At 44.7% G+C, this 27578-nt stretch overlaps 1 protein-coding gene across 1 annotated transcript; it reads left to right on the plus strand.

The window, feature by feature from the left end:
- Positions 1-27058, plus strand: CCKAR (cholecystokinin A receptor). Its single transcript, XM_028744260.2, has 5 exons — positions 1-403; positions 3164-3409; positions 15043-15304; positions 19477-19604; positions 24997-27058. Exons 1-5 carry the CDS (start codon positions 295-297, stop codon positions 25521-25523), a joined length of 1272 nt encoding a protein of 423 aa, XP_028600093.2. The 5' UTR covers positions 1-294; the 3' UTR covers positions 25524-27058.
- Positions 27059-27578: the final 520 nt, after the last annotated feature.

The following is a 27578-nucleotide window of genomic DNA, read 5'->3' on the forward strand; positions in this document are numbered from 1 at the left end:
CCGTAAAAGAAAGGGGTGGATCCAGAAGAGAGGAATCGAGAGTGTTTGTGTGCATGCCTGCATTTCACTCTGCGGCATTTAAGCTGCCTCACGCCGTCCTCGAAGCAAGCGTCCCCAATCTTCTTTGAATTGCACAGACTAAGCACTCCCGATGGGTGGCTGAAGAAGAATAACTCTGGACAGCGACTCTTGTCAAAGCCCGCCGCTGCAGGGTTTTTTTAGGCCTGAAATAATGGACTGATAGTCCCCAAACTATGCTTGCTGCCTTAGAAACTAAACTCTGAAGAGTGAAGGATGGATCCAAGTAATGACAGCCTACTTGACAGCAATATTCCTGCTTTCCTGTGCGAGCTTGGCTTGGAAAATTACACCATTTTCTGCCCGAATCACTCTCAGCCTAAAGGTAGGGTACAGTCTATTTATATATCTGTAGCAATACATATGCATTTGTAACACCATCAGCTTCACCTGCAACTAGTTTAGGGTAAGCAGTTGATAAAGGGTTTTAAAGCAAAGCTCTGTGAAAACATTTGCTGATAATAATTAGTCATTTATATACCACATTTCTCTTCCAAATGAATACCAAGGTGGCTCACTAGGCAGCAAGACAACAGCAAAATACAACAATTAAAACCATGTCCACGAAACGAGAATAAAGCGTCAGTATCAAATACATCGCCCAGAACCTCCAAAAGCTGCTAATAATGGCCAGGGATTATTATTATTTTTAAATGAGAGTGGAAAGTCAAAATAAATGGTTTTACTTGGTAACTCCGCCTACAAAGCAACATATATGTTTGCTGGAAAATTGAACAATTGCAACACAGGGCAGAAAATAATGCAAAGAGTAAGCTGAAACACTGGTGCAATTTTAAAAGTTTTTTTTTAATAAAACACACACACACCACTGCAGTTATTATGAACTACATATAGAAGGACTTAGAACGTGTGTGTGTGTGTGTGTGTGTGTGTGTGTGTGTGTGTGTGTGTGTTTTATACCAAAGGTGTCAAAACACAGAGTCATATATTACACTACCTGTTGTCTGATATATTCCTAAGTGGATAGAAATAGGGATTTGCAAGCTGCATAATTTAGAAGGGTTATATTGTAAGAAGTACCAGATGCTGAATGTGCTACGCCTTTGAGAAAAGGCATGAGATGTGTTCCGGATAGACCAGAACTGAGCTGCTTAGAGCTAAGCTTGAGAGCGCAGCAGAAGGAACGAGACCAAACGCAACCAGATCTCTGGTTTACACCAGCCTATCTAGAAGGGCTGGTTGCCACCCTTTTCACAGCAGTCAATATAGCGCATATGCCTGACATTTTTCTTTATAGCTTCCTTCACATTTTAGGGCAGAACTACATGTCCTTCGGCAGCTGATACAGAATCCCAGCCCCATCTCCGTCTCTGATGTGCAAATCGGAGACAGGGGAGGTATTTGCAGGGGAGAAGCAACAGGCAGCAACTGTCTCCGCACAGTCGCTTTCACCCTATAACTTTCCTATATGTACCTGCCCTGCTCTCGCTGCGTTGACAGGCAAACACGGTCTCAGGACTCTGGCTGGGAGGAGAGCAACCAGAGATTAGGGCTTGCTAGGGAGGCAGGTCCGTATAGTAAAAGCCATGGTTTTCCCAGTAGTGATGTATGGAAGTGAGAGCTGGACCATAAAGAAGGCTGATCGCCAAAGAATTTATGCTTTTGAATTATGGTGCTGGAGGAGACTCTTGAGAGTCCCATGGACTGCAAGAAGATCAAACGCATCCATTCTGAAGGAAATCAGCCCTGAGGGCTCACTGGAAGGACAGATTGTGAAGCTGAGGCTCCAATACTTTGGCCACCTCATGAGAAGAGAAGACTCCCTGGAAAAGACCCTGATGCTGGGAAAGATGGAGGGCACAAGGAGAAGCGGACGACAGAGGACGAGATGGTTGGACAGTGTTGTCGAAGCTACCAGCATGAGTTTGACCAAACTGCTGGAGGCAGTGGAAGACAGGAGTGCCTGGCTTGCTCTGGCCCATGGGGTCACGAAGAGTTGGACACGACTAAATGACTAAACAACAACAAAGGGGGAGGCATAGACCCCTTGCACCCTATCCTCCCTCCTGCCTGACATTTGTCCCTTGCAAACGCCTACTACACAAATACACACATACAGTACCTTTGCATATCTGGGTGAACAGCTGCAAAGAAGGACAGGGCGCTTGGGCCTGCAACAGTTGTGTAGAAGAGGGCATTTGGGAAGTGTGCCGAGATGGCAGCAGAAAGAAAGAGCAAGGTCTGAAAAATGCCAGCCCTCCAAGTCACCCCTAGGGGTCTGGCAGGCTTTGTGTGACAAGGATGAGAGAGCTGTTGCCTGCTGAAATAACCTCTTTCCTGCAACTAGGAAGGGTACAGAATCCCAGTCCATCTTACGGCCCCATCTGCACTGTGCATTGAAAGCAACATCATTCCAGGGCTTCCCCTAAAGAATCGTGGGAACTGTAGTCTCTTAAGAGTGCTGAGGGTAGTTAGGAGACCCCCCTGCTCCCCTCAGAGAACTACATTTCCCAGGGTTCTTTGGGGGAAGCCCGGACTGTTCAAAGTGGCATAAGACTGCTTTAAATGTCATTTTAGCCATTTCTGCATAGTCCATTAACTTGGCTAAAATGACTGGAAGAGTCAAAAATTTTAATAAGGAATGGGGGAAATTTGAAACTTATCTCAAAGACTATTGTAAACAGTTAAAATCGTTAGTGGGATTGGAATATCATTTGCAGTTTAAGGTTGAATTCTGGACATAATGGAAGAGGTAAAGAGTTTGGATTATCATAAAAGATGTGGGAGGAATTGATTAATAATAGGAGCCACAAAGGGGAGGATGGAAGTCCAGGAGATTCCTTGAAATCTTGTTTTTATGTTGTACATTGGATATGTGATTGTAAAATTTTAAGTTGAAAAACCAAAGAAATAAACTTTTTAAAAGACTGCTTTAAATGTTTAGGGCAGATGACAACAACAACAGCAGAGCCTTAATTTCCAAGCTCAATGGAGGGATAGGCAAATCTGTCAGTTGAGTGACTATCTGTAAAATGCAGACAGAAAATAAATTCTGTACAACTTAGTGTGGCTGCGCAGCCTCTTCCAATTATGACGACAGTCTGTTTTTTGCTTTTTGCTTTAGACCAAGCAGTTCGGATTCTTCTCTATTCTCTGATATTTCTGCTCAGTGTCTTGGGCAACACGCTGGTGATCGTCGTGTTGATCCGGAACAAGAGGATGAGAACGGTGACCAACATATTCCTGCTGTCGTTGGCCATCAGCGATCTCATGCTGTGCTTCTTCTGCATGCCCTTCACGCTCATTCCCAACCTCCTGGAAGATTTCATTTTCGGCATTGCTTTCTGCAAACTGACCAGCTACTTCATGGGTGAGTTGATGAACATCCACATTTTGACTACATATGCCAAATCGTTTTCAAACTCTCCGCTTTCAGAGACCACATCTTCCATACCATTGGGAGGTTGACCACCTTCTCAGCTATTCAACAGACTAGAAATACTATATTGTTATATAATAATAATAATAATAATAATAATAATAATAATAATAATAATAAATTATTTATACCCCGCCCATCTGGCTGGGCTTCCCCAGCCACTCTGGGTGGCTTCCAAAAAAATATTAAAATACTGTGATACATCAAACATTAAAAGCTTCCCTAAACAGGGCTGCCTTCAGATGTCTTCTAAAAGTCTGGTAGTTGTTGTTCTCTTTGACATCTGGTGGGAGGGCGTTCCACAGGGCGGGTGCCACTACCGAGAAGGCCCTCTTCCTGGGTCCCTGTAACTTGGCTTCTCGCAGTGAGGGAACCACCAGTAGGCCCTCAGTGCTGGACCTCAGTGTCCGGGCGGAACGATGGGGGTGGAGACGCTCCTTCAGATATACTGGACCGAGGCCGTTTAGGGCTTTAAAGGTCAGCACCAACACTTTGAATTGTTGCTGCATAGCCTGGGATCAGTCCAGTTTTAGAGCCATGGATTTCTGGTTCATTTCAGACCTGTTGCCTGCTCCCTACTCCTCACTCACCTATTTATTCTCAATAAAGTTTCACACTTTGACCATTGATGCATGGATGTAGCAAAGGCAGCTGCCCCCCCCCCCAAATCAATGAAAATCAATTAAAAAATACATAGAAAACTGAGGTTTTCTCCCCCCAACAAAAGGTCTGCCCCCCTAACAAAAATCCTGACTACGCCCAGTGTGTGCAACTGCCACTGTGGTCTAAACCACGGAGCCTCTTTGGCTTGCCGATCAGAAGGTCAGCGGTTCGAATCCTCGCAATGGAGTGAGCTCCCGTCACTCTGTCCCAGCTCCTGCCAACCTAGCAGTTCGAAAGCACACCAGTGCAAGTAGATAAATAGGTACCACTGCAGCGGGAAGGTAAACGGCGTTTCTGTGCACTCTGGTTTCCGTCACAGTGTTCTGTTGTACCAGAAGTGGTTTAATCACACTGGCCACATGACCTGGAAAGCTGTCTGTGGACAAACGCCGGCTCCCTTGGCCTGAAAGCGAGATGAGCGCCGCAACTTCACCATCCAGGGGTCCTTTACCTTTACCTTTTTTGTTACATATAAGAGATTAGGTTGTGGGGGGGGCATTGCCTTCATGCTCCCCAGGGGCCACTGTTAGCTGTGATTGTTGCCATCTGCCTGTCCCGAGACACAATGAAGTGAGTCTCTGTGGGTGAAGCCAAACTGCTGGGGAATCACAGCGCCTGCTGTGGCTGCAGAGACCGCTAACTCATAACCGCTGCCCCCTGTGTTGTTTTTGCTGTGTTAGCAACACCAAAGTAACCTCTGCGGGGTCTAAGCCAGGGCAGTGTGCATGGAGGTCCTGGGCTGCCCAGGAGACGAGGCCCCCATCTCCGCCTATCATATAAAACCATATTTTTATTTACCTTTGCTTCTTCAGCGAAGGTTCTAATTAAAATCTTCTCTTTGGGACCCATCAGTTCTATTTTGAGCGAGAGGTTCAAGAATGGTCAAGGCACCATTGGTGCAATGGTACTTTGTGTGTGTGTGTGTGTGTGTGTGTGTGTGTGTGTGTGTTTGTTTGTTTGTTTGTTTTTAAGAGCTGGAATTATTACATACCCAAAATGTTGGTGAAAAGCCATAACAGTGACAGAATGTTGGGCTAGAGAAGTTTTTAGCCTTACCCACCAAGACACAATTCTTAGTTTTTGACTCATGCATCCTCTGGACAGTTGGGGCTTGGGGCTGGGGGACCAGTCTCGCTTTGGGCTCCTGGGTTGTGGTGCTGGAAGGGCGTTGTTACACTCCTGGGATACATAGCACAGCAGTGCAATGGGAATAATAATAATAATAATTATATATATATATATATATATATATATATATATATATATATATACCCCAGGGATGCAGGTGGCGCTGTGGGTTAAACCACAGAGCCTAGGACTTACCGATCAGAAGGTCGGCGGTTCGAATCCCCGCGACGGGGTGAGCTCCCGTTGCTTGGTCCCAGCTCCTGCCCACCTAGCAGTTCGAAAGCACGTCAAAGTACAAGTAGATAAATAGGCACTGCTCCGGCAGGAAGGTAAATGGCGTTTCCGTGTGCTGCTCTGGTTCGCCAGAAGCGGCTTAGTCCTGCTGGCCACATGACCCGGAAGCTGTACGCCGGCTCCCTCGGCCAATAAAGCGAGATGAGCGCCGCAACCCCAGAGTCGGCCACGACTGGACCTTTACCTTACCCCAGCCACTCTGGGCAGGTCCCAACAGAATATTAAAAACACAATAAAACATCAAACATTAGAAACTTCCCTGAACAGGGCTGCCTTCTAAAAGTCAGATAGTTGTCTTTTTCCTTGACATCTGATGGGAGGGCGGGTGCCACTACCAAGAAGGCCCTGTGCCTGGTTTGTGGTACAACTGGCACAAATGTCTAGAGCAGAGGCAGTTTGGTGCAGTGGCTGGAGGGGAAGGGGTGAAAGCAAATCACTTATTCTCTCTCTCCCTCTAGCCCAACTCTCAGAGTTGTGCCAAGGCTGGGATGGTATTCAGAACTCAGAGGAAAGGCACAATACAAATGTAACAAATAAACACTGGGTGGGCATGCCATTAGGTGCTTGAGAGACAAATGAGCCTTAAGGGATATAATTTGCTTTGATACCTGCCTGCCAACAATCAAGGCTGACTGAAAAGCCTTGCAGATTTGGGAAATTGCTTAGTTAGAAATAGTAGCAACAAGCTGTGTTCAGCCCAAGTAGAACGAAGTCTGCAATTTTCTCAATTACTAACCAAAGTCAACAGACTGCTTTGCAGGGGGTTAGACTAGATGCTCTTGGGGTGCATTCCAACTCTGCAATTCTATGATTCTATTATTCCAGACTTACCGTAAGTCTCAAGCAAACCTAACAAGTGGTTCATTTTAGTGTCTCCTCCAGTTTTGCCTTAGATGAACGAAATATAATTTTCATCGACTTTTATATTGCTACATAACTTCTAACTAAATATGCTAAGGATTACAGCTGAATAAGTAGGGCTATAAACCTAACCCCACTTACTTGGAACTAAGCCCCATTCAACAGGATTTACTTCTGAGTAGACAGGGTTAGGATTGTGCTGTCATCCCTCTTCCTTGGTAGAGAATTCCTATGTATGTAGGAATAATGGATCTAATTCAACTAACTTCTACTCAAGAGTAGACCCATCAAAGTGAATGGCTATGTCTATTCATTTCAATGGGTCTACTCTAAGTAAAAGTTAGTTGAATGCTGCCCGCTGTTTTTCTTTTCCTAAAGAAATAAAGCATTTCATCATGTTAGACAGTATAAAGTTGAGACCAGAATTACTGAAACTTCAATGAGAACTTGCCTGAGGGAGGCAACTGAACACTCTCTGGGGTCAGAGTTGAGTGGAGACATGTTAAAATAAATGTTTAATTTTCTGTCATTTTTCCCTAGAGAAAAGGCCCGAAAATATTATTGTAGCCTATTATCTAGGTTTTAGATACTTGTTTTCATATGATATAGCTGACCCCTTTCTTTCTTGTAAATGCCAGTTTTGTCATGTTGTTGTTGTTGTTGTTGTTGTTGTTGTTGTAATAATTTTATTATTTATACCCCAGCCACTCTGGGCAGCTTTTAGCATATACAGAAGCGTAATAAAACATCAAACATTAAAAAATTCCCTATCTATGCTCAAATAGTTACCGTGTATACGTGTGTGTTTTTAAGGAAAGAATAGTCTGGTTGGACTTTGAAATGGAAGTGACTCTGAAATCAGTAGGACTTTCTACTTCTAATTAATGTGTTTCTGATCAGGATATGGATTTGACAGAAATCTGTGCATTTTGTAAAGATCACCAAGCTTGATGATGGCATTTCTAGGACTGTCAAAAAGGATCAACTCAGTTTTTACTATTATTCATAAACACAAGCATGCAATGAGAAACAGGACATGGGTGTCTTTTTCTAGTAGAATTGCTAATTGTTTTGGTTTCCAGTTGTTAGCATAGGAAAGAAAATTGTCTCAAGCTGCAATATTATATATATTTACCTGCGAGAAAGCCTGATGAACTCAGTGGGATTTATTTCTGAGTAAGAAGGTGAAGGATTGTGAAGTCAAAACAAATTGTTCCTCAGATAAGAGAATCTGTTGTCTTGGGCAGCCTACGTCCAAAAAACCTCTGCAAAAAACCCCCCACAAAATAAAAACCTATAATAAAAATAAGAGACAAAGTTCATTTTTAAGAAACTGGGAAACACTTTTGATTAGACGATCAATAAAACAGTGAAACATTAAAAAAAATGGCAGTCAACAAGTTAGAGTTAATTGCCGATATAAAATCTGAGGCATGGAAGCTTGCCCTTTTTCTTGGTAATTACCACCATAAAGACATTTCAGGGGAATACATCACCACAACATTTACAATAGTATCAATATATAGCCCTCTGGGGATTTATTATGTAAGAGATACCTTACACTTGCTAAAAGCTATAGTCACACACTATAATGAGGGTGAAAGAGGAGAGCACAAAATATGGTCTGAAGCTCAACATCAAAAAAACGAAGATCATGGCCACTGGTCCCATCATCTCCTGGCAAATAGAAGGGGAAGAAATGGAGGCAGTGAGAGATTTTCTCACTTTCTTGGGCTCCATGATCACTGCAGATGGTGACAGCAGTCACGAAATTAAAAGACGCCTGCTCCTTGGGAGAAAGGCGATGGCAAACCTAGGCAGCATCTTAAAAAGCAGAGACATCACCTTGCCAACAAAGGTCCGTATAGTTAAAGCTATGGTTTTCCCGGTAGTGATATATGGAAGTGAGAGCTGGACCATAAAGAAGGCTGATCGCCGAAGAATTGATGCTTTTGAATTATGGTGCTGGAGGAGACTCTTGAGAGTCCCATGGACTGCAAGAAGATCAAACGCATCCATTCTTAAGGAAATCAGCCCTGAGTGCTCACTGGAAGGACAGATCGTGAAGCTGAGGCTCCAATACTTTGGCCACCTCATGAGAAGAGAAGACTCCCTGGAGAAGACACTGATGCTGGGAAAGATGGAGGGCACAAGGAGAAGGGGGCGACAGAGGACGAGATGGTTGGATAGTGTTTTCGAGGTTACCAGCATGAGTTTGACCAAACTGCGGGAAGTAGTGGAGGACAGAGGTGCCTGGCGTGCTCTGGTCTATGGGGTCACGAAGAGTCGGACACGACTAAATGACTAAACAACAACAATAGTCACACACAGTATATTTTTGACTTCAACACTTCGCTTATTATAGATACATTTTATGTCTTAAGATATAGGATGCCTTTTCTCAGATAAGCTTTACATTTGGCACCCAAACCTTTACATTAATGAAATTGCGATTTTAAAAAAAATCACAGGTATTGCAACGTTAAAATCAAGAGCCATTCTTTTGCTCATTTATCAGTGTTGTGGAATAAGTGGGAGATGTTTTTGCGCTGACAGGCGGAGACCCCCCAACCCTGGGCAACAACCGCGTGGAATAATGGCTCAAGACAATGTGTTATGGGATTAAAATTTGGCCACAGGTGTGGAGGAGTCCCTGGTCCTGAATGGGGTAACTGTGCCCCTGAAGGACCAGGTGCGCAGCCTGGGAGTCATTTTGGACTCCCAGCTGTCCATGGAGGCACAGGTCAAATCTGTGTCCAGGGCAGCTGTTTACCAGCTCCATCTGGTACGCAGGCTGAGACCCTACCTGCCCACAGACTGTCTCGCCAGAGTGGTGCATGCTCTGGTTATCTCCCGCTTGGACTACTGCAATGAGCTCTACCTGGAGCTACCTTTGAAGGTGACCTGGAAACTACAACTAATCCAGAACGCGGCAGCTAGACTGGGGACTGGGAGCGGCCACCAGGACCACATAACACCGGTTCTGAGAGATCTGCATTGGCTCCCAGTACGTTTCTGGGCACAATTCAAAGTGTTGGTGCTGACCTTTAAAGCCCTAAATGGCCTCGGTCCAATATATCTAAAGGAGCGTTTCCACCCCCATCGTTCTACCCGGACGCTGAGGTCCAGCGCCGAGGGCCTTCTGGCAGTTCCCTCACTGCAAGAAGCCAAGTTACAGGGAACCAGGCAGAGGGCCTTCTCGGTAGTGGCGCCCTCCCTGTGGAACGCCCTCCCACCAGGTGTCAAAGAGAACAACAACTACCAGACTTTTAGAAGACATATGAAGGCAGCCCTGTTTAGGGAAGCTTTTAATGTTTGATGTATTACAGTATTTTAATATTTTTTTGGAAGCCGCCCAGAGTGGCTGGGGAAGCCCAGCCAGATGGGCGGGGTATAAATAATAAATTATTATTATTATTATTATTAAAACTTCAGATGTAGGGAGACCTTGGCTTAGGCATTGGGCGTTTATCCCTCCCAGACCCCTGCCAGGGATCTGGGGAACATCAGGGTTATCCAGAATATGTGGGGATTGGGCTGGCTCTGGAGAACGTCTGTTCAAGCAGAGAGCCCGCCCCCTATTTCGCTACTGTCACAGGGGAGAGCAATTGGCGTATGGCCAATGCCTCCCCTCAAAACAACCCCTTTAACAGGGAACCCTGGGGTCGCCGCCACGGGGGTGGGTGGGTCACTGCTTCATCCCCCCTCCCTATTTAGGGAAGATAGACTAAAGGATTCTGCCCAAGGCCTGAAACCACAAAAGTTGTGACGTTTTGCTACGGGGAAGGTAAACCCTGCCAATGCAGGGAAATTCCTTTCCGGCCCTTCAACAGCGACCATAACGTAGCAGAGCCTGCGTACCAAAGGCGCCATGGACTTTGAAGACGCTCAAACTCAGGATGAAAAGGACAAATGTGCTAAGAGGAAGGCACGCTTGGCAAACCCTCACCATGATCAACTCCTGCCTGTAAACCTATGTCCCCACTGTGGAAGAACGTGTGGATCCAAAATTGGCCTCCACAGTCACTTACAGATTCACTGTTAAGACCGTGTCATGGAAGACAAATCTTACTCAGCTATGAGGGATCACAGAAGAAGAAGAAGAAGAAGAAGGAGGAGGAGGAGGAGGAGGAGGAGGAGGAGGAGGAGGAGGAGGAGGAGGAGGGAGGTGCCTATGCAATGCATGGACCTGTTTCATAGGAGTAATGCAAGAAGAGGGCCCATAGATGCTCCCTGGCAGAGTGTTTCCTCTGACACTATTTTGCAAACCACTGGGCCTTCTGAAGAAATGCACTGAGTTCAGCATAAGTGACCTTCCTCACTGCAGACCTGGAGCAAAAGGGAAGAGTGCAAGGTTGCATCTTTGACCGATAATCTAATTTTCTGCTCTGTTAGATACAGATTGTAGCTGAATTATACAGCCACGCGTCAAGAGTTACGGTTTTAAATCAGGCCAGCTGTCAGAACTATATTGACTCCTTTCCTATAAATGAAATGGAAAAGTTTGTTTCATGTTGAAGACCATTTCCTGATTGTTAATGTGCAGAGTGTCAAAGGGTTATCCGTTCCGAGAATCAGGAACAAGAAATTATCCTTCCTTAATTAATTAGATACTCATAAAACTACAGGAACGAGTTACTAGTTCCAAATGTAATATTAAAAAGGTCTAAATGGCAAATTCTATACAGATGGGCATCTTTGCTATTTGCTACATTGGTTTCAACAAACATTGGTTCTCGGTTTCTGAGCAGCCACCGCAAATTTTGCCAGTCTGCCCATAAAATATTTCTCCCAATTGGGCTGCAGATAAATAACGGTCCAGCTGTCTGCATTGGCTAGACCCACAGTTTCTCTATATGTTTATTTCTTTAATTCAGCTTATATTATACACTGAAGTACATTGTGTCACACAGTGCTTGAAGGGGGGTCAGGGATGCAGTAGGGTTCTGCCCTCCTCCTTTTGAGGCAGATCTATAACCATCCTATAGCTTTTCAGGTAAATAGAACTGAATCTGGCCTAACCATCCATGAGTGAAGATGGCCCGTGAAGGGTTGGCCACTTCTGGATCTGCTTCTTTTGCTTGATCCGGTTCTCCAATCCTACTACCCAATCCTGCATTGGTGGCTTTGATAAAATGAATATTATATTGTTGGCGAAGGGGCATAGCTCAGTGGTAGAGCACTGCAATTGTAAAAAGGTAAAGGACGCCTGGACAGTGATGTCCAGTCAAAGGCGACTATGGGGTTGTGGCACTCATCTAACTTTCAGGCTGAGGGAACCGGCGTTTGTCCACAGACAGCTTTCTGGGTCATGTGGTCAGCATGACTAAACTGCTTCTGGCGCAACAGGACACCATGACGGAAACCAGAGCACACGGAAACGCTGTTTACCTTCCCGCCACAGTGGTACCTATTTATCTACTTGCACTGGTGTGCTTTCAAATTGGCAGAAGCTGGGACAGAGCAACGGGAGCTCACTCCGTCGAGGGGATTCAAACTGCTGACCTTCTGATCGGCAAGCCCAAGAGGCTCAGTGGTTTAGACCACAGGGCCACCCGCATCCCGAGCACTGCATGTAAAGGGTCCGAGGCAAACAGTACCTGCCATATTCAGGTAAGACTGGGAAGGACTCTTCGCTGAAACCCGTAGGATTTAAAAATAAGGGGGACCTACAAAAAAAACAGAAGCCTTATTACTTGGTATAGTGAGGGGTGAAATCCCCAAAAAGGATGTTACTTTTTTTCTGTATGCCACAACAGCTGCGAGAACATTGTTAGCGAATAATTGGAAGAACCAAGATTTACCAACTATCGAAGAATGGCAGATGAAGATGATGGACTATATGGAACTTGCCAAACTGACCGAGAGACTCCGAGACCAGAGAGAAGAGACGGTGGAAGAAGACTGGAAGAAGTTTAAGGAATATTTGAAAAAATATGTTAATATTTAAACCTTAGAATAGCTTTGGAAGTAGATATAGACTGTAGGGTTAGAAGATAGGGTATTTTAAAATAGTATTATTTGTAAGTGATAAAATGTGCAGTTATTTTAGGATGATTTTTTAAAAAAGATGGTTAGAAATTATGATATATGTAAACTGCTAAACATGAAGTAAAATGAAAATCAGATAGGTGGGACTTGGGGAAGCCAACAATGTTTAGAAAAATAAGAATATGACAAGAATTTGCTCGTATTGTTTGTCTTTTCTGTCTGTGTTTTTTATTTGTGTTATAAAATTATTAATTAAAAATAAGGGGGACCCTCCTAAGGGGTGCTGAGGAGGCACTCCAGCTCAGGATGTGCTGAGATAGACACCTCTCACCTCAGGTTACTGGAAGGATGCCAATCTCAGTGTTCACCGCACAGAGTTTTTATACACTGGGGTTCTGCGACAGGCATGACAGGTTGCTGTATCAGGCTTCAGATCAGAAGTCTTATGTGTTTATGGCTCCTGACCCAACACCATGCCAACCCTGCTTACTTCAGTATTTGTTGTTGTTGCTTAGTCGTTTAGTCGTGTCCGACTCTTCGTGACCCCTGGACCAGAGCACGCCAGGCACTTCTGTCTTCCACTGCCTCCCGCAGTTTATTCAAATTCATGCTGGTAGCTTCGAGAACACTGTCCAACCATCTCGTCCTCTGTCGCCCCCTTCTCCTTGTGCCCTCAATCTTTCCCAGCATCAGGGTCTTTTCCAGGGAGTCTTCTCTTCTCATGAGGTGGCCAAAGTATTGGAATCTCAGCTTCAGGATCTGTCCTTCCAGTGAGCACTCAGGGCTGATTTCCATAAGAATGGATGCGTTTGATCTTCTTGCAGTCCATGGGACTATCAGGAGTCTCTTCCAGCACCATAGTTCAAAAACATCAAGTCTTTGGCGACCAGCCTTCTTTATGGTCCAGCTCTCACTTCCATACATCACTACTGGGAAAACCATAGCTTTAACTATATAGACCTTTGTTGGCAAGGTGATGTCTCTGCTTTTTAAGATGCTGTCTAGGTTTATCATTGCTTTTCTCCCAAAAAGCAGGCGTCTTTTAATTTCGTGACTACTGTCACCATCTGCAGTGATCATGGAGCCCAAGAAAGCAAAATCTCTCACTGCCTCCATTTCTTCCCCTTCTATTTGCCAGGAGGTGATGGGACCAGTGGCCATGATCTTCAGCATATAGGCAATAAAAACTTCTCTGTTTTCACCCACAGCTGGGTCTTGAGCGTTATTTATCCTCTGTCTAGAAGGGGGAGGGCGGGAGAATCACAATTCACTTGCCGCACAACTTGTTCAGTAACCTGCTCATCAAATGGCCACTTATCATTGTAAATGGAGCAGTTCCCCAGTTTAGTTTCAGCAAAGTTGACATTTAGAAGTTCTCTGATATGCAGTACCGTCCCATAACTTCTCCGTAGCCGTTGGAAAACTATTAGAGGGCAGCAGAGCAGTATCATCGGCGTAGAATTGCGTGTTTACTTTGCACAGGAAAAAAATTGGTGTATTTGCTTTGTAAGGCCAAACCCATATGGGAAGATAAGTAGTGTTTTGTAATTCTGGAACCGAGTTGTTAAATAGAAAGAAGTGGCCTTCAGTTCCGCATTTAATTATTGGGTCTGTATGGAGTTTTCTAATCAAGGCAAACAGTCATCTATCTGCTTTTGTGCTCTGTAATGTTGGCCACAGTTAATCCTCTGAGGTGGTATTATTTGAAAAGTTTAGAGGAGATGCATTTTGTGAAAGAATGTTTTCTTTTGCCTGATTTCTTTTGTCTGTCTTGAATTTTAAGAGAGATGGTGAAAAGCGTCACTCCATTTTCTCTGCACCACACATAATTGTTTTAGACCTCTTTTGTAAATAGAAGACGTTGGAATATTCTAGAAGAAACTTGTAAATGGCCTTGAGGAAGTTGCTAGGCAACGGAAAACTTCCCCAGCAACAGGTGTCCTTATCAGGGCATGCAATCAACTAAGTTGGGGTCAGTCTAAATGAGTATGTGAATGAGTAAACTTTAGGTCTCTGGCCGGATGGCTAAAAAGAGAAAATGATTATGTTTCTTTGTTGTTGTTTTTCTTTATTAATGACCAGGTGTAAAGTTTTGTTAATAATAAAGACTCTTTATTCCTGTAATTGGAATTTCACTAAGAGATAGCTGGAATGCTGCTGCTGCTGCTGTAAGGAAGTAAAAGATGCAGGAAAAATTTCTGTAAAAAGAACTCTGTTGCAGAAAGAAATGAAAACTCAATTGACTGGGAAATGCCCCGACACACTGTTTCAGTATAACTTTTAAATGATTACAGATAGCAGTCGGTAGCAATATTTCAAATAACTGATCAATCAATACTTTTTTATTGTTTTTAAAAATCCTCATATATCTGAAATGCCCCATAATAGGGCAGGTTGGTTTTATTGATCCAAATGGAACATTATCCACAGAAGCCAGGTCTCTTGGGAACCGCTGAGTCCAGCCATAGAGGCCTGGAGATTGAATGCTTCTGCTGGCTGCTGGCAGATAGGTTACTGCTATGCTGCTGGTTATTACTGGTCTGATTCCACCGCTTGCCAAAAGAAACAAGAGACAACCGTTTACTCTCTCTACTCTCCTTTTCCTCCCCATTCCCCTCTGCGCTTAGGTGTCTCAGTCAGCGTTTCGACCTTCAGCCTGGTTGCAATATCCTTGGAGAGATATGGCGCTATTTGCAAGCCGTTGCAGTCTCGGGTTTGGCAGACAAAATCTCACGCTTTGAAGGTGATCGCTGCAACCTGGGGCCTGTCCTTTGCCATCATGACGCCGTATCCGATTTACAGCAAGCTGAGACCGGTTGAAAGATTCGACAACAGCACAGCGAACATGTGTCGCCTGGGCTGGCCAAGCCCAGTAGTAGAGCAATCTTGGTAAGAACAGATTTAAATATATATCCATAGATAGATAGATAGATAGATGATAGATATAGATATGGCATTTCTTGGGAGATGGTATTAGATGGCATTATTTTTGGCACAATTTAATATGCCAAATTATGGACAGCCAGTCCTTCAGCCTGTCAGTGGGGTAAAATAAGTGCAATGTTGAAGGGTTTGCTTCATCGTATTATAAACATGGTGATTGCATCATCCAGTTTGCCCGCTGCCTTGCGGAACATCTTCAGGAGAAGAAAGGGCTCAGGATTAAACCCTACACAAATCCAGAGTGGAGTCCCCAAGATAGCATCTTGTACGCCTCCCTCCGGCAACTCCAACAGCCAAGCTGGTGCCAAATGTATTGCTCTGCTTTCTATATTTTGTCAGTGAGGCCTAGTGGGGGGGGGGTCTTGCCATCTGGGCAGCCCAGGACCTCCCTATGCACTGCCCAGGCTTGCTGTCCAGAGAGAAGAAAAGTTTGGATTTGATATCCCGCTTTATCACTACCCGAAGGAGTCTCAAAGCGGCTAACAATCTCCTTTTCCCTTCTTCCCCCACAACAAACACTCTGTGAGTGAGGCTGAGAGACTTCAGAGAAGTGTGACTAGCCCAAGGTCACCCAGCAGCTGCATGTGGAGGAGCGGGGAAGCGAACCCAGTTCACCAGATTACGAGTCCACCGCTCTTAACCACTACACCACACTGGAGAGGTCACTTCAGTACTGCTAATGCAGCAGAAACAACGTGGGAGGTAGCAGTTATGAGCTCCAGTGGTTTGCTCCCTCCCAGAGGCACACTTCATTGTCTTGTGAGACAGATGGAGGCCAGCAACCAACTTCCACCAACCATTGGCCATGTTAAATTAATTCCACTATCTGGGGCATTTTATTAGTTCAAATATTTTCAAACCTTCCTCCAGTGGATTCTAGGCAGTTTACTATAAACACCATCCAGCCCAGGTCTCAAAAGTTGCACATGTAGGAGAGAATCCATACAGGGCTCAACTGAGCTCTTCTCCCTCCCTGCCTCTTCCCACTGGGCTGGCGCATGCACCCTGCAACACACCAGCCATTAGATCCCTCCCAACCGATCCTCTCTTCCCCAGGACCAAGTGGGCAGACTAATGGTCTGGCTGCATGTGGCCTCCATGTGAAGGAGCAGGCCCCCAGCAGTAAGTATAGGAGATGTGCACAGACCTTCTGTGGCAGATAAGTGGCTGTGCAAGGGCTGTGGGTGAGGATGGAGGTAGATGGTAAATTGCATGGCGATCCCCTTCCACACCACCTCTTAAAGGAGTTAATTGGGGGTGTGGATCTCATGCCCATAGTTGTTTTGCACCTATTAACAGGGGCGCCGCCTCAGGTTCCCATGGAGCGATGCAAAATTCAGAGCACGTTTCAAAGGCCAGGAGGGGGCAGGAGTTTCATCACACAGCCTCTCCAAACGGTGTCCTGATTATGAGATGCAGTGCTGAAAAACAAGCCAGTCATGTGTAATTGCTGCTACAGCCCTTCTCTGTTCACTTCGGGATCTGCAGAATTCAGACAATCAGAGTAGTAATAAATTCCACAGAGGCAGCTATGCTCATTTGTTTCAGGAAAGACAGAGGAAAGTGACAACTCAAAGGCAAAGGCATTGTGGCTTGAGCATTCTCTCTCCCCCCCCCCACCACCATAATTTTTGATTAGAGTATCTGTTTTACATTTTTTATTAGATGTTCTGTTTTACATTAATTCAAACAACCTTAAAATATCAATGACTTCCCTTCTTCTCTGTCCATGGTTCATTTTGCAAAACATAAATCCCTGCATATATTACTGCATATAAACTAAACCACTCAGTATTCCATCATTACATCCATCAAAACTTATTCACACTGTTGAATTTATCTTCATGCTGCCCACGTTTTCATATAAACACAATTTTCCTCCATATATTCAATAAACATTTCCCAATCTTCTTTAAACGCATGTTCTTCTTGTTCTCTTACTCTATATGTTAAGTCTGTGAGTTGTGCATATTCTATCAACTTGAGTTGCCGTTCTTCTTTAGTTGGGACCTCGCTCATTTTCCATTTTTGGGCTAAAAAACCACGGGCCGCAGGACTAGCATACATAAATAACCTTTTTTGACACCTGGGAATTTCCGTTTGAATTATCCCCAACAAAAAGGACTCTGGGTTTAAAAGTACTTTTAAACATTTTTTCCAATTCATTGTGGATTATTTCCCAATACACTTTTACCCTTTTACAGGACCACCACATATGAAAGAACGTTTCCTCAGTCTCATTGCATCTCTAACACTTACCTGATTCAGTATTATATATCTTAGCAGGTCTACTTGGAGTTAGATACAATCTGTAAATCATTTTCAGGTAGTTCTCCTTCAAGGAATAACATTGTGGCTTGAGCATTCAAGGAGTGGAGCACGTATTTTTTCAACTCACTTAAAAGGGGCAATATGAGCAGAAAGGGGCTGTGGGCTCTACTTCTACACCCTTTATCCCTTACCCCAAACATCCATGAAGTTACAGAGATGTCTCATGTCGGGAAGCCTACATATGTCAACCCCTATGTACCTGGACTTCCTAGGATCATAGAACCTTGGAGTGGGATCCAGGACTCATTTTGTAGCCTTATTGGAGTTCACCGATTGGGTCTGCGTTGCTCCCGGACAGGAGGAAGGAAGTCAAATGACACCGAGGGTTGGTTCAGAGAAAGAGTTCTTTATTTCTGCTCTCCGGAACAGCAGAAAGGCACCTGCGTGGTGTGTCCACAGCAAGTCCAAAGAAATGAGAAATTTCATGCAGTATATATATCCTCCAGGCACCCTCTCCCTCCTTCCCCAGGAATCCAACCACATCAGTCTATACATGCAGGTTGACATCACATATGTTCCTGCTCCGGTATTCTTAACCATAAAAGGGTGTTCCTTCCTGTACTTTTGACCATAAAAGGGTATTCCTTCCTGTACTTCAGGACAGTAAGATAAGACCTAGACATATCATCCCTACTCCACTGAAACAGCCAAGGTCATCCTTGCCGTCACGAACTGATAAAGGTGAGGGCTCTGAGCACTTGTTTATACAGCCGGGTTTTTGTTTATACATTGACTCAGAGTTCAAGTTAATGGATTTTAGCTAAGGAAAAATAGGGATTTTGGTGCCCGTTTCAAACTGCCTGCATAGTCAGTTTTGGGTTTGGGAAACCCATTCCTTCAATTTGAGTAGGCTTTGCTTCCTTAAATGTTGTCCCACCTTGTCTGAAGCCAGGCCCCGCAGCTGTTTCTACCCAAATTGCCATGCATGAACAGCAATTAGCCTACACCTATTTTCAAACATAAATTAGTACTCAGGGCATCTGACAAGTTACATTTTCAGTGCCACAACCAAGATGCAAACTGTCTGAGGGGGAGAGGGAGTGAATGTAGGACCATTCTACTTTTTTTTACAAAACTATCACTTGTCTCCCACGTCACTGAGTCTGGGGAGGTTTTTAATGTTTGATGTTTTATCGTATTTTTAATATTCTGTTGGGAGCCACCCAGAGTGGCTGGGGAAACCCAGCCAGTTGTGCGGGGTATAAGTAAAAAATTATTATTATATTTGTTATGTACTGAAGTTCTCACCCTGAGCCAGCAGGGGGGTACTGTAGATAGTTCAGGTCCACATAAGCAAATAAGGGATAAAAGTGACGTTCAGTGATTGGATAGTTACAGAAAGTTGTTACTGTTGCGTTCTAGTGGAGCTCTATATAAGCAGGCTGGCTGAACCCTTCAGTTCAGTTCTGTTCTGGCTTGTGAATAAACAAGAGCTGTTTGAAGAATCACTGTGTCGTCTGATATGTTCACCCACAACTTAACAATATTATTAGGAATTACTGATCTGCAAAGTGAGCTGAGCAACTAAAAGGGGTGCAGCCCCCCCATAAACCTTTCCATGTTTCAGAACAAATACTGTGGGATATCTTTTGTCAACTCTGACAAGTCATACTACTAACATTACATCCTTTTCAACTGTGAGCTATAATAATGACACTCGGTTTTAAAACGAGAGGAGGCAGTGCACCCAGAATCAGCTTCAGCCCATTCCAGAGATGAGAAAGAAGATGGTAAGAATATTTTAACCTTTTCTCTGCTGGTCTAAGCCTCTCTTCCTGTTTCTGCAGGTACATCTTCCAGCTGCTCATCCTTTTCCTTATCCCAGGGATCATAATGATCATTGCCTATGGCTTAATCTCCTTGGAGCTCTACGAAGGGATCAAATTTGATGTCAGTCAGAGGAAGTATTCACGAGGTAATCTTCATGACCAGTCCCACTCTCTTTCTTTCACTCAGATGTGAAAGTGTGACCAGCAGACATTTTTTTTCCTGGTAAAAAAAAAATCTGCAACAGAGCAGTCTTGCAAATGTCTCTGAGTTACGAATCATAGCCAGGATTTTTTAAAAAGCATTAATTATTCCGTGTGTGTGTGTGTGTGTGTGTGTGTGTGTGAATGTGTGTATTTGTGTATGTGTGCAATTGCGTTCCTTCCCCTCTGGTATTTTCATTCACTTTTAACAAGAATAGATACAACGGTATTCCAAGACAAGCAATATAGAACTAACCATAAAAAAGTTACATAGAAAACTGCCTTGTACCAAGTTAGCCCATTGCTCCATCTAGCCTAGTATTGTTTGTGCAATAATTTTTATTAGTTTTCAATTACAATAACCCAATTGTCACAATTCCAAATTATAATACAATTAATAATGCCAATTGTTCAGATGCCAAATTATATTATTTTGTTGCCCCCTCCCCTTGTGTGCTAGAATTGATGATTTGATAATTTAGTTTAACTCTACATTCCGAAAGCCTGATATTGTTGACATTGATTGACAGCAGCTTTCCAGACTTCAGGCAGGGATCTCCCGGCAACAACACTCTCCTGCCTCTTTACAATAAATCTACAATCCATACACAAATAGTATTCCCATCTGGAAAACCAGAGGCAACAATTATAAGTAACTGTTGTAAGGTACTGTATCATGTTTCAAAACATCCTAATAACAGAGACCAGAGTTATCCTAGTTTACTTCAGGAATAATGAGAATGCACCCAGGGGGTAACTTACAATAAAGGATCTATTTCTGAGGAGGTGCCTAAACTCTCCCATGCCATCCTGTCCTCTTCAGCGTATTTACCCCTCAGCCAAGGCTCCTTCTAGTTTTAGGATCCCTCTAGTTCAGGCATAGGCAAACTTGGCCCTCCAGATGTTTTGGGACTACAACTCCCATCATCCTTAGCTAACAGGACCAGTGGTCAGGGATGGTGGGAGTTGTAGTTCCAAAACATCTGGAGGGCCGAGTTTGCCTATGCCTGTTCTAGCTGGATCGGGCAATGCGGGAAGTCACTGAGAAACATCTGCAGAGCTCATGGGGGGGGGGATTAAGTGGGGGGGAAGGGTTAAGAAATTCTGTCTGTCTACTGATTCCCCCACCTTTAGAATCAATAGCACCCACACGTTAATGTAATAAATAAGAGAAATACACACACGGGCGTAGCTGGGGGGGGGCAGAGAGGGACAGTTGCCCCCCGTCAATAAAAATCAATAAAAATAAGCAAAAATATGTAACTAGCTGAGGTTCTGCCCTGCACTGACATAAAGCCTGCCCCCTAACATCAATCCTGGCTACAACCATGGAAATACAGGACTGACACCTGTATTTATTATGTTGTTGTTGTTGTTGTTCGTTCATAGCATCTGGTCCCACCCAAAGAGATTGAGATCACTCAGTTGAATCTGTGTATCTCCAAGAGATTGACATTTCCAGTTTTGAAAACTAAAATGATTATTTGCCACTGCTTCTACTAAAAAATAAAAATAAAAAGTGATGTGTTGTGACTCAGTTCCACTCTAATCAGACATTAACTATCAGTAGCAAGGATTAAATAGAAAGAGCACCCCCTGGCTACAACCACAAATCTGGGTGTGTTTTTTTGATTGGGTGGGTACAGAGCTATTCGATAACTTGTGATATCAAAGGTTTACAAGAACCACATCTCTCCAGCTTCAGGTGAAATTGTCTCCTGACTAACTAATCTCACCAGAATCCCAAAGGCTCTGGCAAAAAAGATTTTCGATTGCGCAGAGGGGAAAGTGCCTTGTTTTTAACGTAGTCTATTACAAAACAGGCCTTTTGGAGAAAGAAATACCGTATTTTTCGCTCTATTGGACGCACCGGACCAGAGGGGGAGAACGGGGGGGGGGGGATTTTTCTTTCTTGTTCTCCCCCTCTAAAACAAGGTGCGTTGTGTGCGTTCAAGGTGCGTTCACCTGAAGCCTCCGGAGCCCAGCAGGAGTTCCCGCTGGGCTCTGGAGGCTTTGGGTTCCTTTCGACCTGCTCTTTGGGTCTGGCGGGGGCGGGAGCGCTGCTTTCCCCCACTGCCAGCCCCAAAGATCAGGTCGGGGAACAGCGGGAAGGCGGCGCTCCACCTCCCCGCTATCCCTTGAGCTTGTGGGGCTGGTGGTGGGGAGAAGCGCTGCTTTCCCCCACCGACAGCCTCCAAACCAGGTCAGGTTTGGAGGCTAATATCCGCACGCCTTGGGAGCCCGGCGGGAACTCCTGCCGAGCTCCCAAGGCTTGCAGATATCTGCCCAAAGCCTGGGGTGCGCTTCAGAGCACTCCAAAGGCTTGTGGATAGCTTCCTGAAGCCTGGAGAACGAGAGGGGTCATTGCGCACCGACCCCTCTCGCTCTCCAGGCTTCAGCAAAAGCCTGCATTCGCTCCATAGGACGCACACACATTTCCCCTTCATTTTTGGAGGGAGAAAAGTGCGTCCTATAGAGCGAAAAATACGGTATTTACTAGTAAGCTACATGAGTCTAGGTAGCTCAAAATTGCACTGACATCGGGTCCAACGGTGCCAGCTGGTCAATGGGCCTAGTAGTGTACTATAATCATTGAGCGTGTTTTTCCTTAGGCTAGATGGTGTTATTATGCAATTAATCCCAATGGAAATGGAGGCCTGTGTTAACAGAACATTTTGTACAAAAAAAGTCACTTTCAGAGAATGATCAACTGCTATTATGCCATTAATTGCACCAAAATAGCACGAGCCTACCAGGCAATACCCTGAGATCAAAATAAATATGTGTCCGGGCACCCATAATTCCTGAAATTAGCAAAAGTTAGAATTAATAAAAGTTATAGGCTAAAATTGGGCTAAACATTGCTGGATTGAGTTTAGGATAACAAGCTGTGCCAGCTTGACATGGCTTGCTAGGGAGAAGCCATTAGCGGACAAAGGCTTGAAATGGCCAGTCGTTAGTCCAACAGTGGGAGCCATGGCAAGACAGAAGACTCTGCAGAACAGAGAGAGTGAAGTTGCCAGGGTTACAGTGGGCAATGTTAACAGGAAAGGGGAGTTGTTTTTGGCAAGGATTTAGGGGGAGAAGGAGCAGAGGCTGTACCCAGAGACCAGGGAGCTGTTGCTCCAGACCCAAGCTTGCTGAAGAGAAATGACAAGAGACACTCTTGAGGTGTTACGCATGCCCTCCACTGAAAGATTCAGGTTGTAAATATGTGCAAATAAATCATATTTCACGGAGACACCATTACCCTCCATTGTGCCTTAATTTTCTGAAGGAAACACAAGACCCCCGGAAACTCATGCACCGCTCGGGCAGAGATTGAGGCGACCTGTAACAATATTGTATGTACTTTGAAGACTTTTCAGCTCACTTTGTCTGACTGACTGATTGATTGATTATTTGGTTTTGAATATTTCTACCCTAACAACTAACCAATTAAATTTTAAGCTATTGAGGCAGGGACGTGGGTGGTGCTGTGGGTTAAACCACAGAGCCTAGGACTTGCCGATCAGAAGGTTGGTGGCTCAAATCCCTGCAACGGGGTGAGCTCCCGTTGCTCGGTTCCTGCTCCTGCCAACCTAGCAGTTCGAAAGCACGTCAAAGTGCAAGTAGATAAATAGGTACCACTCCGGCGGGAAGGTAAGCGGCGTTTCTGTGCGCTGCTCTTTTTCGCCAGAAGCGGCTTAGTCATGCTGGCCATATAATAATAATAATAATAAAAAAAAAAAAATTTATTTATATCCCGCCCTCCCCAGCCGAAGCTGGGCTCAGGGCGGCTAACAACAATCAAATAACCAAATAGTTGAATAATCACACATTCTAAAATATTTCATTATAAAAATTAATTAAAATCAAATTGATGGCAACCAAAATACTGTGCAGGTTGCCAGAGGAGGGAGTCAGGCTGCGCCCTGACCAAAGGCCTGGTGGAACAACTCTGTCTTGCAGGCCCTGCGGAAAGATGTCAGGTCCTGCAGGGCCCTGGTCTCTTGTGACAGAGCATTCCACCAGATTGGAGCCGCAGCCGAGAAGGCCCTGGCTCTAGTTGAGGCCAGCCTAACCTCTCTGAGGCCTGGGACCTTGAGGATGTTTTTATTTACAGACCGTAGGTTTCTCTGACCCGGAAGCTGTACGCTGGCTCCCTCGGCCAATAAAGCGAGATGAGCACCGCAACCCCAGAGTCGGCCACGACTGGACCTAATGGTCAGGGGTCCCTTTACCTTTAAATTATTATTATTATTATTATTATTATTATTATTATTATTATTATTATTATTTTATACCCCGCCCATCTGGCTGGGTTTCCCCAGCCACTCTGGACGGCTTACAGCACATTAAAAATTGTAAAACATTGGACATTAAAAACTTTCTGATATGAGGTTGACTTTAGAAGACAGGTGTCTTCTGAAAGTCAGATAGATGTTTATTTCCTTGACATCTGATAGGAGGGCGTTCCACAGGGTGGGCGCCACTACCAAGAAGGCCCTCTGCCTGGTTCCCTGTAACCTCACTTCTTGCAGTGAGGGAACTGCCAGAAGGCCCTCCAAGCTGGATCTCAGTGTCCAGGCTGAACAATGGGGGTGGAGGTGCTCCTTCAGGTTGTTTAAGATATGATCAATAGGTAATAATTACCAGGAAGGAGAAAAGGTATACAGGTGGTGACCATTATATGTGGGGGCTCTGTTCCTGGCCCCAACAAAGTGTGCATAAGCCTGTTCCACCCTGTTCCACCCTGCCATCATTCTGCCCCCTATTCCACTCCCATTCCATCCTCTATTCTGCCTTCTTCTGAGTCCAAACTTTTCAATGGTTACGTGTCAATTGGACGTGTGCAAAATGGTTGCCACCTGTATATTAAGTTCCCGTGCACCACACACACCCCGTCCTCAGATGTTCCAACTGCCACACAGTTTCTGAATCACCCTGAGTCCCTGTCAGGGGAAAAAGTGGGGTATAAATAAATATAGCACCATCCATATAGCACTGGTCCATATCAAGTCGCAGAGGAAATTACCTCAGTCCAGATATGGCTCAGACAGTACACCAGAAGGCTGGGGCCTGTCATATGAAGGTGGGTAATTCTCACTCTTACACAACCCTTTCTAGATGCAAAGACTGAATCATGCCTCTAATTTCAGTGGCCCCCAGTGTGTGACTTGGCTTTCAGAAGTTGAAAAACACTCACCCCCACACACCTGATCTCACACACTGGCCTTCAAAAGATATTTATTTGCACATTTTGATGTGTATCTTTTGCCAGCCGTGCGGCGGGTTTTGTGCCCTCGCATGTTGTGTGCTCTTGATAATGTGATCGCATTTGCTCGTCCCGTACAGAAAGGAAAACCAGCACCAGCAGCAAATTCGAAGATAGCGATGGGTGCTATCTGCAGAAAAGCAAGAAGAAGAAAAAGATGCCCCTTCAACAGTTTCCGTCCAATAGGAGCATCTCCAAAATTGACCGGCCTCGAAGCAATTGCTCCACCGCTAACTTGATGGCCAAGAAGCTGGTCATCCGAATGCTGATAGTGATAGTGATCTTGTTTTTTGTTTGCTGGACGCCGGTGTTCAGCGTCAACGCCTGGCGTGCTTTCGACAAGGTGTCGGCGCAACAGCTTCTCACGGGAGCCCCCATCTCCTTCATACACTTGCTCTCTTACACCTCCGCTTGTGTGAATCCCATTATCTACTGCTTCATGAACAAACGCTTCCGCATGGGTTTTCTGGCGACGTTTACCTGCTGCGCCAAGCAAAAGCTTCCAGTGGCCAGAGCAGAGATGGCAGAGGAGGAGGAAGGCAGAACCACAGGAGCAACGCTTTCCAGGTATTCTTACACCCATATGAATGCATCTGCTCCTCCCTGAACATGCCCAAGGTGGGGAATCGGTTATTTTATCTCCTTCTATGGTCTTGACTTGTGTTTAAACCATCTGCCATGCCTTTGTATGAACATGCTTCAGTAAAGTGTAGGAGGAAAATAATTTGCGAAAGGTCTCCCATCAGTCGGCAACACTTTTCGGCTTTGGGTCTCAAAAATGGATAGAAGTTACCTCAGGTAGAAAAGGTCAGTGACGATAGCCCATGGGGCACATTGGAGAGGCTGAGAAACTGTCATGGGCACCGCCATAAAACAACTCTCAGGCCAAAAAGAATGGCTGTCAGTGGGGACCTGCCTTGTCAGAAATGATTGATAAAATTACCAAGAAACAGAAGACAAGAGGGTTTGAGGTCAAACACTAAACCACCTATTTGCCCCCACCAAGAACAAGAAGAGATTCCATTTCAGAGATGGAAAACGGGTGCTGTGCGGCGAAACGTCCGCCCACAAAAGGAAAAAAATAAAGGGTGGCAAATGTCACCCATCCCCAAAAGCAACAGACTTTGCCAATAGGCTTTGACATCACATTTTTAGTCCAGGCACTTCCACAAAGAATCACTGTCATTTTCTCTGTGACAATTTCACACAATAGCTAGAGGTACGCATCAGATCTGGAAGAATCCCAAACCAACTAAATGAAGCCTTGATCTGATCTAGCAGAGTGCTTATTATGTTCCTAATTAGAGGGAATAACCATAAAACAAAGCAATCAGCAATCCCTTGCTCTGTCAATGTTTAGAACTGCAGCTATTAGAGGGTTGCCCTGACCTCAAGATTTGGTTCAGACGCCAATCCATTACTTCAGAAAACAACTTGATTTGGATCGAATCCCAATTTAGAAAAATAAAGCTACGCTTATTCCCCATTTAGATTATAGGGAAATGGGGGGAGGGATGCTAGCCATTTTTTCTTTTGAGAAGAATAGAATAGAATAGAATAGAATAGAATAGAATAGAATAGAATAGAATAGAATAGAATAGAATAGAATAGAATAGAATTTATTATTTATACCCAGCCACTCTGGGTGGCTTCCAACAAAGCATTAAATACAGTAGTCTGTTAAACATTAAAAGCTTCCCTAAACAGGGCTGCCTTCAGATGTCTTCTAAAAATCAGGTAGTTGTTCTTCTCTTTGACATCTGGTGGGAGGGTGTTCCACAGGGCGGGTGCCACTACCGAGAAGGCCCTCTGCCTGGTTCCCTGTAACTTGGCTTCTCACAGTGAGGGAACTGCCAGAAGGCCCTCGGTGCTGGACCTCAGTGTCCGGGCAGAACAATGGGTGTGGCGACACTCCTTCAGGCAAAGTGGTTGAAATTTGCAGGCAAAGTAGCAACTCCTGTGCGAATAAACCCTGCCAAATTACTAGATCCAGGTTTTTTTGTACTAGGCCCCTTCAATCTGAATTGGGGAGAGGACCAAAGCAGAGTTAAGGTTTTGTGGGGAATTGTTTCATTATGAAAATGACATACACTGTAAAGTTACTCTGACCTGCATCATTTCAGAGTGTTGTAGCTAGGCGAATCCAGCCAAGTCTCTACTTGCCTCACACCTGATATCAGGTGTGGCATCAGGTGTGAGGCAGGTGCATGGATTGGGGTGAGAAATGGCCTGGTGGGCCAAATAGATGGGCCAGAAGTTCCCTACCCCAGAAGAGAGTTATGATGAATGGGGGGGGGGCTTCAGATTTCTGCCCAATTGGCACCAAAGGTTGCAAATCACATAAGCTAAGTGCAAAGCTCATTGGCACAGAGGGAGAAGGACTTAAATGTCCAGCATTTTTTCCAAGCAATTACCACTAGCAGATCTAGCAAGGAGCAGAGGACAGCTAAGAACAAGGCATTATGTTCCTGCAACATTGCTTTCCCAAAATATTGTGATTGGAGAACCCTGGTAAAAAAACACACCTGATTTTTAAGATCTTCCAAGGATACCCTGTTGGTCCTTCCACAACCAGAGGATTGTCACCAGAGGTGGGTGGAGGCCTTTTCGGCGATAGCAGCCATGCCATTCCTCAGGTGATTTGTGAGGCAGAGAGAGAAAT

Source organism: Podarcis muralis, chromosome 9, assembly GCF_964188315.1.
Source record: "Podarcis muralis chromosome 9, rPodMur119.hap1.1, whole genome shotgun sequence".
In the NCBI taxonomy this organism is placed as follows: Eukaryota; Metazoa; Chordata; class Lepidosauria; order Squamata; family Lacertidae; genus Podarcis; species Podarcis muralis.